The sequence below is a fragment of the Panicum virgatum genome, chromosome 1K (genome assembly GCF_016808335.1).
Source record: "Panicum virgatum strain AP13 chromosome 1K, P.virgatum_v5, whole genome shotgun sequence".
Lineage (NCBI taxonomy): Eukaryota > Viridiplantae > Streptophyta > Magnoliopsida > Poales > Poaceae > Panicum > Panicum virgatum.
The window spans coordinates 33389613-33402432 of NC_053136.1; the positions used below are offsets into that span (position 1 = coordinate 33389613).

Below are 12820 nucleotides of genomic sequence, written 5' to 3' on the forward strand. Positions count from 1 at the left end.
CAGCTAAACAAAAATTGAGTATGGAAGAATTTTTGACATGAAGGGACGACACTTCAGCTCACAACAAAGAGATATGCCCATGTCGAAGAATTTTTTACAAGAGCCCAGTGTCATGTCATGCAACAAGGGAAGTGCGCCTCTTGCTCACAACTCATATGCATGCAGTAACACTCATTTGACAAATACAGCAAAGGAACACACAAAGCAGACACTAAAGGTAAACTGATGTAACACCTAGAATGAAACTCGTAACATGAATATTCTTTGGAAACAAAAAATTACTAATCCTTTGTTGCAGCAATAAGAACTGTTACATTAACTCAGCAGAAGCTATGAGCTAAATATTGCATGGAAGGTTAAAATCAAATGTGCCCACACCAGCATTTTGGACTAAAACAATCGAAGAGAAATGTTCTATAAGATGCAAATTAATCCAAAAGGAGAGAGATATAACATACGTAGACAACTTAGCTACAGGTTTGCAAGTATGATCACTAAGGCAACCAACACAAAAATTCATAAAATAGAAAATAATATATTAACACATAACCAAGATTATAGCTCCTACAAGATGGTTGCAAATTCCAACAGGCAACTTAAAGAGCTACTGCACGAAGAACACACTAGCACGAAGAACTTAAACACAGTGCCAAATTCCAATTATTACCAAGACAAATTCTGGCGCAGCTACTTACTCTAAATAACTAAAAACAATCTGGTTCAATCACAAGATATAACCCACCACGAATATCATTGGCAGGATCACACAGAACACATACCCGCACAAAATCCACGAAACTGAAATAACAGCAACACACATAAGAATGCTTATCGGTTATAGACTTATTGGGCACATATGACCATTGAGTTGAACGAGCAATTTAAGCTGTCAATCTACATACTACTGAGCAGATGCAGAACAAGCTAGCACAAAGAGAAAGCTAATTTCAGTTCCCATTATCACCAACACTACTACCATAGCAGCTACTTCAATCTACAAACCATGTTTGCCAATTCCAGCTTCTAACTAGCAAATCTTATGTTCTATCACTAGAAACAACCCACCATTGAACATCAGTTGTGCAAAGCATAGATAAACAACACTAAAGCAATTGCAAGATTATCCTCCTCCCATGGACTAACCTCACCATCCATGTTTGCCATTTGTTTTTAACTCTTCTCAGCAAGCCAGGTGGGCTTAGGCAATCAGACCCTGAGAATCTGAAGTTTATTGGCAAATGCAATAGCAACCCAGTCAGGCTGGGTCGCCGACCACTGCAGCTGCTCAATCTCCGCTCCTGCCGTATATGCCAAAATGGGGTCCAGACCACCCTCTGCTGCTGCAGCCGCAGCAGCATTACCATTTGCATTGTTGCCACCGTTGCTCCCAGTGCCCATGGATGATAGGTCCCATATCAGAGCCTGCATGTCATCCCCAGCTGTGCAGATGTGGCATGAAGAGTGAGGTGCCCACGCAATGGCATTGACAGGTGCATGGTGACGATGCAGCTCTACCACTGGCAGTGTCGGGTAGCGGATATCAAGCACTACAACCTTGGGGCTATCCATGATGATGGTAGCCATGTACCTTGGGTCCTGCTTGTTCCAGCCCAACCTGACAAGCGGTGTTGGCGATGCAGCCCCGCCATCTCCAGCACCAGAATTGTTGCTGCCGCCGCCGCTGCCGCCACCTGAACCAGACTCGTAGATGATTGTAGAATGCTCCTTGTCCCGGAGATCAAAGACACGGACAGAGCCGTCGGCGGAGACGGAGGCGAAGACCCCCGCGCCGCCCCAGGCGATGTCATAGACCTCCTTGTCGTGGGCGATGAGCTGGGTGTCGACGGCCTCGCGCTCGACGTCCCAGATGGTGCAGGTGGTGTCGATGGAGGAGGTGCCGATGCGGCGCGGGTCGGCGTCGTTCCAGTCGAAGGAGGTGAGCGGGCCGCAGTAGTCGCTGTTGCGGTTGCCGTTGAGCTCGCAGCGGAGCTCGACGCCCGGCTGCGGGGTGCCGTTGCAGCGGACGGAGCCGGAGTTGTTGGCGGAGGGGGCGTCGCCGTCGGCGTCGTCGGTGGAGGGGATGCGCCAGATGCGGAGGTGGTCGGCGGAGGTGGCGAGCAGGTCGGGGCGGAGCGCGTGCGGGTCCGGGATGAACATGGTCTTGGTGGGCGGGTACTGGTGGTCGAAGGCGAGGACGGGGGCGATGTCGCCCGAGGCCTCGTCGAGCTGGACGACCTCGACGCGGTTGGGGACCTGCTCGAGGAGGCTGCCGATGGCGAGGCGGTACTTCTTGTTGCGGCGCACGCTCCAGTTCATGGCGTAGATGTGCCAGCCGACCTCGTAGGTGTAGATCTCCGACCGCTTGGCCTCCCCGCCGCCGCCCCCACCGCGGCTGCCCCCGCCGTTGCCTTGCTCCTGATCCGCCCACGCGTCGCCGTCACCGCCCCCGCCCATGGCCCCGCCGCCTTCGCCTTCGACGCCGCCGCCGCCGCCGCCGCCACGGGAGGAACGGAATCGAGGTGGATAGGGCAAGCGCTGCGGAATTGGGGGGGGGGGGGGGGGTTCAGTTCAGGGAAGGAGAGGGGAGTCGAGTCGACTGACCGACTGACTGGTGGAGAAGGGGATTTGATTGCGGTGTGGGAGGAGGAGGGCAAAGCGTCTTGCTCCACTGTGCGGCTGGGTTGGGCCTTTGCGCCCATTCGGTGGAGTGAGTGAGGAGAAGCCGGATGGCCCAATTGCTTTGCAAGCTGTTGGGCTTTTCACTTTGGACTCGACTATATTCCAAAAGAAAAAAAATCTTATTTATTTTATTGAACTATGGGCCGAATTTACGTTTCTGAACTTAAAAATCGGGTATTTGGCTCCTTGGACTAGTGATATCGAAAAATGATCTCCTTGACTGGTTTACACATAGCAGCCTGGGTCTACACAATGCTATCATGATTAAGGGGAGGGTGGGCCCTCAGCAAGGCATGAGGGCGAGGGCGAAGGGGAGGGAGCGGCACGAGGGAGAGGGGGTGAGCCGGTGGCCGGGCATCGCTAGCCGGCGCGAGGGCGTCGAGTGCGGCGGAGATGGTGGTAGCCATGGATGGACGTCGTATGCGGGCGCGAAGAAGCCCGCAGAGACCGGAGGTGACGCTGGTGTGAGGGGAGGGAGCATGGCGTCAACGACATCTGTCGCTGCAGCACCCGCCGACCTATACCCTCGGCAAGCACCATGAGAGGGCCGAGCAAAACCTGCTCACCCCGGAGGCTGAGCTCCGCGCCCTGGGCGCCGAGCTCCACCGCACGGAGCGGGGCGACGATGTCACCTTCTACGGGTCGCGGTTGGTTGTACTGTACCCTATCCTCTCGTTGCGTGCCCTTGGGCTCAGCACGTGGAGGTACATCAAGGGGGCGCACGGCCGGGGTCTGGGTTACCCCGGCGAGACTGGCATGTGGGAGCGTTGCGGAGGGCGACGTCGGCGGCGACGGCGTGAGAGGTAGAGCACGTGGATGGGTGGAAGGCGGAGATGAGCGGGCGACAGCCTCAACTAGCATTGAGAGAGGGGCGCGGGTCGGCGCTCGGTGGAAGAGGGAGGCGCAGGTCTGCGGTGGAGGGGAGGTCGGCTCGCGTCGGGGCTTGGTGTGGTGGGCAGAACAGTCGAGAGGCGTGGCTGCGTGGGGCGGGTGGGGAAGGAGTCTTTTACCTATGCGGCATTATAAAAGATGCAAATGACCTGCCTCCCCCGCGCTAGGCGCCCTTGGCCGCTCCCGTGCTAGGGCGCCCATGCCACTACTGCGCTACCGCACGAGGCACTCTCACCGATGCTCGCACGAGTGGGTGGACTTGGATTCGCTGGCCACCGCTGGATCTCTTACGCAATGTGACACAGATGGCGGGGGAAAGGATGTGTGACAGCCGGGGCAGGGCGAGCTGCATGTATGTAGGGTTTGCCTTTAGGTGGAGAATGGAGAACAAACCGGAGAAGTGGATGGGAAAATGACCGGAGAAGTGATGCGATGGGCAAAAGAGTAATTTTAGGATAAGTTGAAAGCATCTCTGTTAGAATTTAACAGTACATGTGATGGAAGTGGCACACATGTAAAACAAACATTGAACATGGGTACAGAGGAATTTTTTAAATTTTTGATTGTATGTAGGCCATTTGCATCTTTATAATGGCACACAAATAAATGACTCAGGAAGAAGGGATAGGGGAGACCCACGTTTTCTAGCAGTGGTAGAACCATGGGGAGGCAGATCCACGAGAAGGTATACCCACGCGAGCGGTAGACTGAACTTCGTTCTTTTTATTGTAGTATCTATCTATCTATATCTGTATACTATAAAGAACGAAAACAATTGAAATTAGCATGTACCTACGCAAAGCACCCTGTTGTACCCCTCACAACAACCCTACTTGTCCAACCCTAATGTTTTCGTCGAATCTCAAAAAATTTTGACACTATGCGCTTGCGTACCCACCCGACGCACCCACCATCATCGCATGTTGATCGCACGATCCTTCCTAACGTAGGTCCCTTCACCATTGTCGCCGGATGCATCGTGTTGCCGTTGTCCCAAGATCGTTGCCATCAGCATCGCGAGGGAGACCGCCATCGCGGTCCTTCCTCCGACCAACTCCCTGCTGAGTCGAGCCCTCAGTGATATCCCCTCAACCACCTCATCCTCCTCAGCCCCTTCACTGATCTCCACCAGCCACCCCCACGCCAGAACGAGGCTCGACACCGCCACCCGATGTGCTGCACCGCCGGCGCCCCTACTCCGACCAGCCTTGGCTCCAACTCCCGCATCAAATCGGTCGTAGGTGAACCCCTCGTGCTCCCCCGCTCCCACCCCACTGGCGAACCTTCCCCTCTCCGAATTTTAGCCTCCCCCGCCACAGCCTTACCGAGGGGCCATATTGCAAATCTAGAGCTCTTTTTAGGGTCTGTAGTGCAAAACATAGGGGCCTGTTCATAAGACTTAAGATTTATAATGTGGTTTGAATCTGTGAACTAGCAAAATCAACATAAAATCGTAGAGAAATCAGAAAAATACAAAATAAAATTCGTTGGATTCCTTGTTCTGAAATCTACAACTTTCATTGCAATCTTAAAAAAAAATCATAGAAAGGAAAGTGAAGTTATTTTGGAATCACGATGAGTAGATATATGCAATAGAGGTATAATCTTGTATCTTTTAGTAGAAAAATATTGCTCTAGATGTTTACCTAGGCTTTTTAGAGATAAATTCATATCTGTAGTTATGTTGCTCCTTTTGCTGTGAAATGTTTATGGTAGACTATTCATGAGATTCATTTAATTTGGTCAAAGTTTCAAATTTATTGGTATATGCATGCCTGTATTAATGATTTAACTTTTTTAATGCTTAGTAAATAGTTTATAAATAATAGAATTGTGTTGATCATGGGAACCCTCCCCGTGTGACGTCGCATCGCCTCTCCTGATCCCTCTCCACCACTTACGCTCTCACGCTTCCCATTGCTGACCTCAGGATCCCCATGAGTAATTCTCCGTGTTTTTATTTATTTTATTTGCTTGCATATCTCGAATCTATGTAGGTCTTATGTTTCTTTGAATCTAAGGTTATTAATTTTTGTATATTTTAAGAGTAAAAAAAGGATTGTTCTATTATATTAAAGTTTTAATTATTATCATATAAAAAATAGTATCACGCGCGGGCGTTGTTAAAACATGTGCGTGCACATGGGCTCTGCTAGTAGATATCAAAAGTCATTTTCGAATTAGGCACAGTCTTTTGTTTTTACTCTCTGTTTTCTTTTTCAGAAGAGAGAAAACGGAGCAGTTCAAGATCCATTAGGTTATTAATGATGGTACTTGCTCGTTTGTCATCCTTATTTTGGCAATTACATTTTTGCCACCCATTTTCATGAGAAACTAATTATTTATCATTTTTGCCGACGTGGCACGCCAAGCCACCCAGTCAGCATGGAAGGGGCACACGAAAAGACCACATTGCCCCTGCCGTATCACATTGCTGGTTGTTCCGTCTCTATAACTAGTGGAACCCAGCCATCTTCTTCCTTGTCCACCTCTCCTTCCTCTCTCACCTTTCCGGGGACTCCGTGAGGGGAAAAAATCATGATCCAAGATTGACGGTAAGCATAGTGAATTGAAGGTCTAGTACAATAAATTATGAAATATGCAGGCTGCCATTTTTTTTATAAGATTGATCGATCATTGAAAAGTAGAGAACGTGTGTAACTAAAATAAATCCAGGATGACACACGGCTAATGAGAGAATTAAAAAAAGGCTAAAAACACATGGACGTACTGTGTGGAAATCCCTAAAAAAAAGGCATCATTCGTCAGATGGAATGAGCGAGGCTGAATGGCGTGAATGCTTACCTCAGGGTCCCTCTGCTGGCTTGGATTTGGATCGGCGGGTCAGTCCTAAACACCAACAGCTCTAGCAGGCACGCCGGTGCAATCTCTGGACGAATTGCAGAAGCCAGCGTTGGTGGTGGGGGCTGCGGGGATGCAGTTGGAATTCGCCAGCATCGTCGCCGGTGGAGGATTGGACCGACTCCAACGGCAACGATGAGAGGTTCCTCCAGGGAGTAGATGGTGGGGAACGAATCTGGGTTTTGTTCGGTGAAATTGGGTAGCCATTGAGGAAGCTGCAGCAATCACTATCAGGGGATCTCAGCCAACAATGACAGAGCGGCGGCATCTCCGGTGGGTTGCGCATCGAGCTTCCTCCTCGACGGAGAATCAGGGAAGCGGTGTTACTGTAGGATGAAAATTGGGGATCGACTTTTTGTTTTTTTTCTGTAATTATTGATCAGTGCAGGAGTCAAGGGTGGTGGGCTCGACCTAGAGAGCCGAGCCGTTCTGCTTGAGCCGTGCGGGATGTCCAGGTGCGCGCGGAGGATATGGGCTCAAATAGTAGGGATTGAATCTGGCCATATATATATATATACTATTCAACTCACAGGGTGTTGAATATAATTCAACACCCCGACGGCGCTGACCCTACTCCGGCGAGTAAAATTCATAACCCACGGCATCCAATATTTACTACTCACTAGTGCACACCGCATTCAACGTTATTAAAAACAAACACCGTGAACATTCAACAAATGCAAACAATTTACGGTCCAAATACTAGCTTTTACGGTGGCGTGGTGGGAGTGGTTTATGGATAAAATATACCTGATTAAAATCTTAGAAATCACGCCATTGATTGCTACGCCTTCCCCTCCCCAAATCTAATCCCCGGCCCCGCTCCTACCCACTCGCCCACCGCCCAGGCGATTCCGCCGGAACCACCAGCGGAGTTCGACGCCAGACCACCACACCGCCAGACATCCCCTACGCGGCGCCTCGCCATCCTTGTCTCGCCGGTGGCGGCTTCTCGCAAGCCCCGGCCCCCACCCCACGAATCCCATCGCTGGTCCGGCCTCGTCAATTAATTTGCTAATGTTTCATATTTTCTGCTCATCTATAATATGTTAGCGTGGATTTGCGTTGAGACCGGCAGCACGGTGGTGTGTGGGCGGTGGAGCCCCTAAGCGGCCGTAGGCGGCGGCCACAGCTCTATTTCCCTCCCCATCAGCGGCACTGTTGACCAGGATCCTCGGCGGCTAAAGCGAGATCCTTCTGCTGCTGTCCTGATCCAAGGAGGTCAACAGGCCTTGCGGTGCAGCGGCTTGCTGTCCAGCGGCCACACATGGCTTGTTGTCTAGTGTCCACGGTTACTTCCATGCCTGCAACCTTGATTCCTTGAATCTGCCCTCCCTTCATGATGTCCTTGACGGTGTACTAATTTGCCACTATACAGGTTAGGTGCCCTCTCGATCTGAGCAATCTTCTTCCTCCAAGATCCTGTTGGGGACACTCCAGCACTGCTGAGTACTTGGCACAATGGTGTTCTTTAGTCACATGCCCATCATGTAGTTTACTGTATTAAAAATCAATCTCCTATTGCAGATGCGGTGGTAGAGAAGCTTTTATTCCCAACAGAAATTCATTCCACGCAGCTCTGCCCACGCATGCGGATGTGAGAGATTTCCCTTGTGATCTATTTTACTAGAATTTGTTCATTTTATTTTTGTTGAGATCTGCTTGCAGGAATGAAAAGATGTAAGCAGACGAGTGGGAGTTGATTGAGTAATCAAATCAGTTTGTGCAGTGTAACCTAACTTCGATTTCCAAAACCCAGTAACTAAGTATTGATGCCAAGTAGTAATGTTATTAATCTTAAAGAGTATTATCATAGAATTAGAGGAATAATAGTAACAGAGATAGCTTTTCTATCATTGAGTTGATGTCGTCATTAATTTTACTTCTCGACTTTTGGAAAATTACTCCAATAAATTACTTGTCCAAGTCTTTTTCCTATTTCGCGGACTTGTATAATTGTGAGTTTAATTTCTTCTAGAAAATTATTTAACTAAGTTTTAGAAATTACTTCTGAATTAATGTTATTTGAAATAACAAAAAATTAAAATGGAGTGATTATATTACTCGAATACAACAGTCGAGGTCCCACCCTCTGCAGTAACCTAACTCCTACACTTATTTACTAACTGTAATCTGTGTCAGATCGTTGGAACATAGAGAACATGTCCGGTGGTGGGCTTGGCCACAACCCATTGTAATGGAACAATTGAGTAAGGCCCCGTTTAGTTTCTAAAAAAATTTCTACAGTTTCCATCACATCGAATCTTTGGGCACATGCATAGAGCATTAAATATAATTAAAAAAATAACTAATTACACAGTCTAACTGATTAGCACGAGATGAATTTTTTAAGCCTAATTAGTCCATGATTGAATATTATTTGTTAAGTAATAATAAAATATGTTACAGTACCAAAACCCAAACTTTTTCACCAACTAAACACACCCTAATTGATGGCGGAGACCAACACAATTGAAAGAATATTACTGTCAAGTCATTATGAAAATACCATTCTAATATTTAATATTTACTTCTTTATTTTGAAAATTATTTGAACTGCAATAATACATATTGAGATAATTAGTGGAAATTAGTTCTCTATTGACTTAATTCCAAACACATTACACATCCGTATATTCTTCCTAAAATCTCTCTCACATTAGCGACTAGTAGCTAATAAATACACCCTGGAATGTCTCTTTGTGCAATTTTAAATTAAATTCATAAAGCCTCCATGTAGGCCGCAAGCTCGCATGCAAACATCTTGACCGCGCATTTTGCAGGCCAGCGTGAGTCCGAGTGTCCGACCACACAGCTATAATGCATGCAGGAAATTACTTCTACACAAACAGTGAGAAATTTCATTTCAATTTTGAAAAAAATGATTTCTATAATTTGACATTGCTTATTCAATTTTTAAAATATGAATGGACATGCAGCAGTAAAAAAACATCCAATCTTACTCTCTGAATATTCCGTGTATTTACTTATTGAGAAATTAACTTTCCATGTGTTGAAAATTTACTTCCGGAGTGCTGTCAAGACCAAGTGCATATAGATCGGCGCACAAGGATCTGCATTCACAGCGCAAAATATAAAAAATTCCGGCCACCTTTTTCTAGCTACCCTCATGCAATGTTTGGATCATACAAATTTGCCACTAATCCGCCGTGGAACGTCCACTTTTTTAAAAAAAATCCCATAAAAGCAGATAACAATTCAGCGTAGGGAGCTGGAAGAGTAGTAATATTTAACTTTTACGTCTACCTTCTAGTTTTTTTACTTCTCCAAACCATGCAAGGCGACGGAACCGTAGCTTTTTACTTCCCAGAACTCCAACGTACTAGTAATGTTAAGCCTTTACGTCCTTTTACTCCCTCTACAACACCACGGCCCTCTTTGTCAGAGCTCCGCCTCCAAAACGGGCTCCAGCCGGAGCTCTGCCAAACGGTGTATTTTGCACCAGCTCCCAGCGTGGAGCTGCCCCTGGAGCCCCTCGCGGCTTCCACACGCGAGGAGGAGCCCCAAAACGTAGCTCCGCGCGGCTCCTCTGGCTGCTTCATCGCGACTGTCATCTTTGCCCCCGGTTTCGCTGCGCTCGTCTCCTCCAGCGTTACCCCGGTCACTTCGCACGATCCGCTTCCTCAAGGCGATGCGGCTGCGGCAAGCCGGGTGGCGGATGGCGCGGCCGGCTGCCGGAGGCCGCGTGGCGGCGGGCGGGGCGAGCTGCGGGAGGCGTGCGCGGCGGGCGAGGCCAGCTGCGGGCGGCGGATGGCGCGGCCGGCTGCCGAGGCCGCGCGGCGGATGGCGAGGCCAGCTGCGGCCCGTACGGGAGGCGCGCGGGGCAGCTGCCGTGGTGGCGGCTTGCGGGCTCCGAGGAGGCCGGAGACGAGCATGGAGGCTGGTGCGGCGAGTTCGGGAGGCAGGGGTGCAGGGAATCAGGAGGTGACTGTGAGCCCGTGAAGAAGGATAAGGTGGAGAGAGAAAGGAAGGAGAAAAATAGGAAGAAAATGGAAAAAAGGAGAAGAGGGTATTATGATCATTTCATATTTCCTTTATATTTTAAAAGGTAGATGGAGCTGTTTTGCCAAATGTTTTTCCAAAACAGCTTTAGCTCCACCATAAAAGCCACTCCACCAACGGAGCCAGAGCTGTTTTTGGAGGAGCCGGAATCCTGCCAAACAGGCCCCACGTAGTAAACATCCAGCTCGCTGGAGGTCCGGTGGGTACGCCGCCAGCGATCCAGAACTTCCATGGGAGACCCGTGACTCATCCTTACCCCAATTAAAAAATGTTTATGACTGTGCGAGCTGGAGCTGGTCAAATGTGCATTAAAATACATCCGTAATGCCACTGGTCAAGTCTGCATTAAAACATCTCGTAGCCAGATTTTACTACCCGGACTGTGTCATGGAGTAAATTCAGTTCGCCGGATGTGGGGCAGCGCTCCGCCGTGGGCGTTGAATATTATTCAACACCCGGAATGCTAAATAGACCGGTCATATATATATATATATGTGTATATATATACATATGTGTATATATGTATATGTGTGTATATATATACATATGTGTATATATACATATATATATACACACATATATATACATATATATACACACATATATATACATATATATACACATATATATATATATACATATATATATATATACATATACACACACACACACACATATATATATATATATATATATATATATAGCGAGGCTAAAATGCATCTTGTTGCATTTGCTATAGCAAATGCCCGGACCCCCTCCGGTCCTGGCCTACGCGCCCCCCGCGCGCCTCCCGGCCTGCGCGCCCCGGCTAGACACGTCCCACCCGCCCGCACGTGGGCCAAACCCGAGCCCCCCCACCCCGCTCCCCAGCATCTGGGTCCGCCTGGCGTGGCCCACCGTGATTGATTGACAAATTGCAACATTTTGTGTTACCAGTTGCACCGATTACAGCTATTCAGTTGCAACATTGAGCGATGACTTAGAAAAAGATGCGTCCGGAAAAAATAAATGAGGTGGGGGGCAAATTTTTTGAATAGATCGAGGAACAACAGGGTCACGAGGGGGGGTGGATGCCGCCGCTGCTGCCGCCTCCGCCACCTCCAATGAGATCGCCCCCCGATTCTGGTTGTGCGGGTGAGGGTGAGGGTGAGGATCCACCCGGGAGCATGACGCCACCATCGCTGATCCAACCTCCGTCGCCGTCCCCAGCGCCCCACCGCGATTCCCAGGTGCTTGTTGCGCTTGGGGATTATACGACGGCGTTCAGAACTCGATGCTCCTCAGATGGAGAAGCAAATACGCCGTTGTCAATGGTGTCATTGTCCACTGTCGCCGCCCCAACAACAACCCCTGCTGCTACACAAGCTCCTGCGCAAAACTCTGGAGCTGAATCTGCTGATCCGCTTCATCATGTGACAACATTGACGCCACTCGCCGCCCTGCCTCCAGGATCGCTGCAGACTCCAGACGCTGCGCATAGGGATGTAAATGGTACGGATATTTCCTGACTGTATTAGAATTCGATTCGGTCTGAAAGGGTTTTGTTCGTCCGTATCCGATTCCGAGTATTCAATATCCGTAACCGATCCGTATCCGAATACTCAAAAGTTATATTTTTATGATGTCGACATCCATTGCATTCTTATCCGGTAAAAAACTAGCACTATCCATATTTGACTCCGTATTCAAACAAAAATATGAAAACAAATACGATATCAGTAATATCCGTCCGTATCCGATCCGTTTACATCCCTAGCTGCGCAGGTTGTCTACCCGGTAAGCACTCTGCAAATGAAAAAAGTTATGCTGGCCCATGCAAGTTGAGACAAAAAAGGTGTGATTCGAGTTGCAAGTTTAGATACTTGGTAATTGCAACTTAGGTTTATATGGATTGCAAACTCAATTTTTGTCTGTAAAAAAAATGTGATTCGAGTTGCATAATGTGATTTAATTTTGTCTGGTAATGTGATACTAGGTAATTGCAACTTAGAATGATATGGATTGCAAACTCAATTTTGTGCCCCCCCCGGCAGGATCCAAATATAGCCCCTGTGTTTGTGCCAATAGTGAGGCAGGTGTTCCCTACAGAAAATGATGCTTACATGTTTTATAGAGACTATGCAAGGCTAGCTGGGTCCAGTCTAAGGACAGCAAGGACTAGCAAAAAAATCAATCATTGGGTGTGTTTCAGGGAGGGGTGACATGAAGACAAGAAGGGAGAGGAACCCAACAAAACTGAAAAGGGATCGAAAAGACGCGGATGCCCTACATATGTCAAAGTAAAGCATGACAAGAACCGGGGGCTGTGGTACTTTGATCATGTACAGCAAACCCACAACCACAAACTGGAACCGTCTCCTAGGAT

At 48.4% G+C, this 12820-nt stretch overlaps 1 protein-coding gene across 1 annotated transcript; it reads right to left on the minus strand.

Moving 5' to 3' along the window:
* Positions 1-804: 804 nt before the first annotated feature.
* Positions 805-2542, minus strand: LOC120703277 (WD repeat-containing protein LWD1-like). The gene has a single exon (XM_039987305.1). The coding sequence runs from the start codon at positions 2452-2454 to the stop codon at positions 1207-1209; it is 1248 nt and encodes a 415-aa protein (XP_039843239.1). The 5' UTR covers positions 2455-2542; the 3' UTR covers positions 805-1206.
* Positions 2543-12820: the final 10278 nt, after the last annotated feature.

Bases quoted from the DNA above. Each gene is read 5' to 3' on its own strand.
- LOC120703277 (XM_039987305.1), bottom strand. From the start codon at position 2,454: ATGGGCGGGGGCGGTGACGGCGACGCGTGGGCGGATCAGGAGCAAGGC.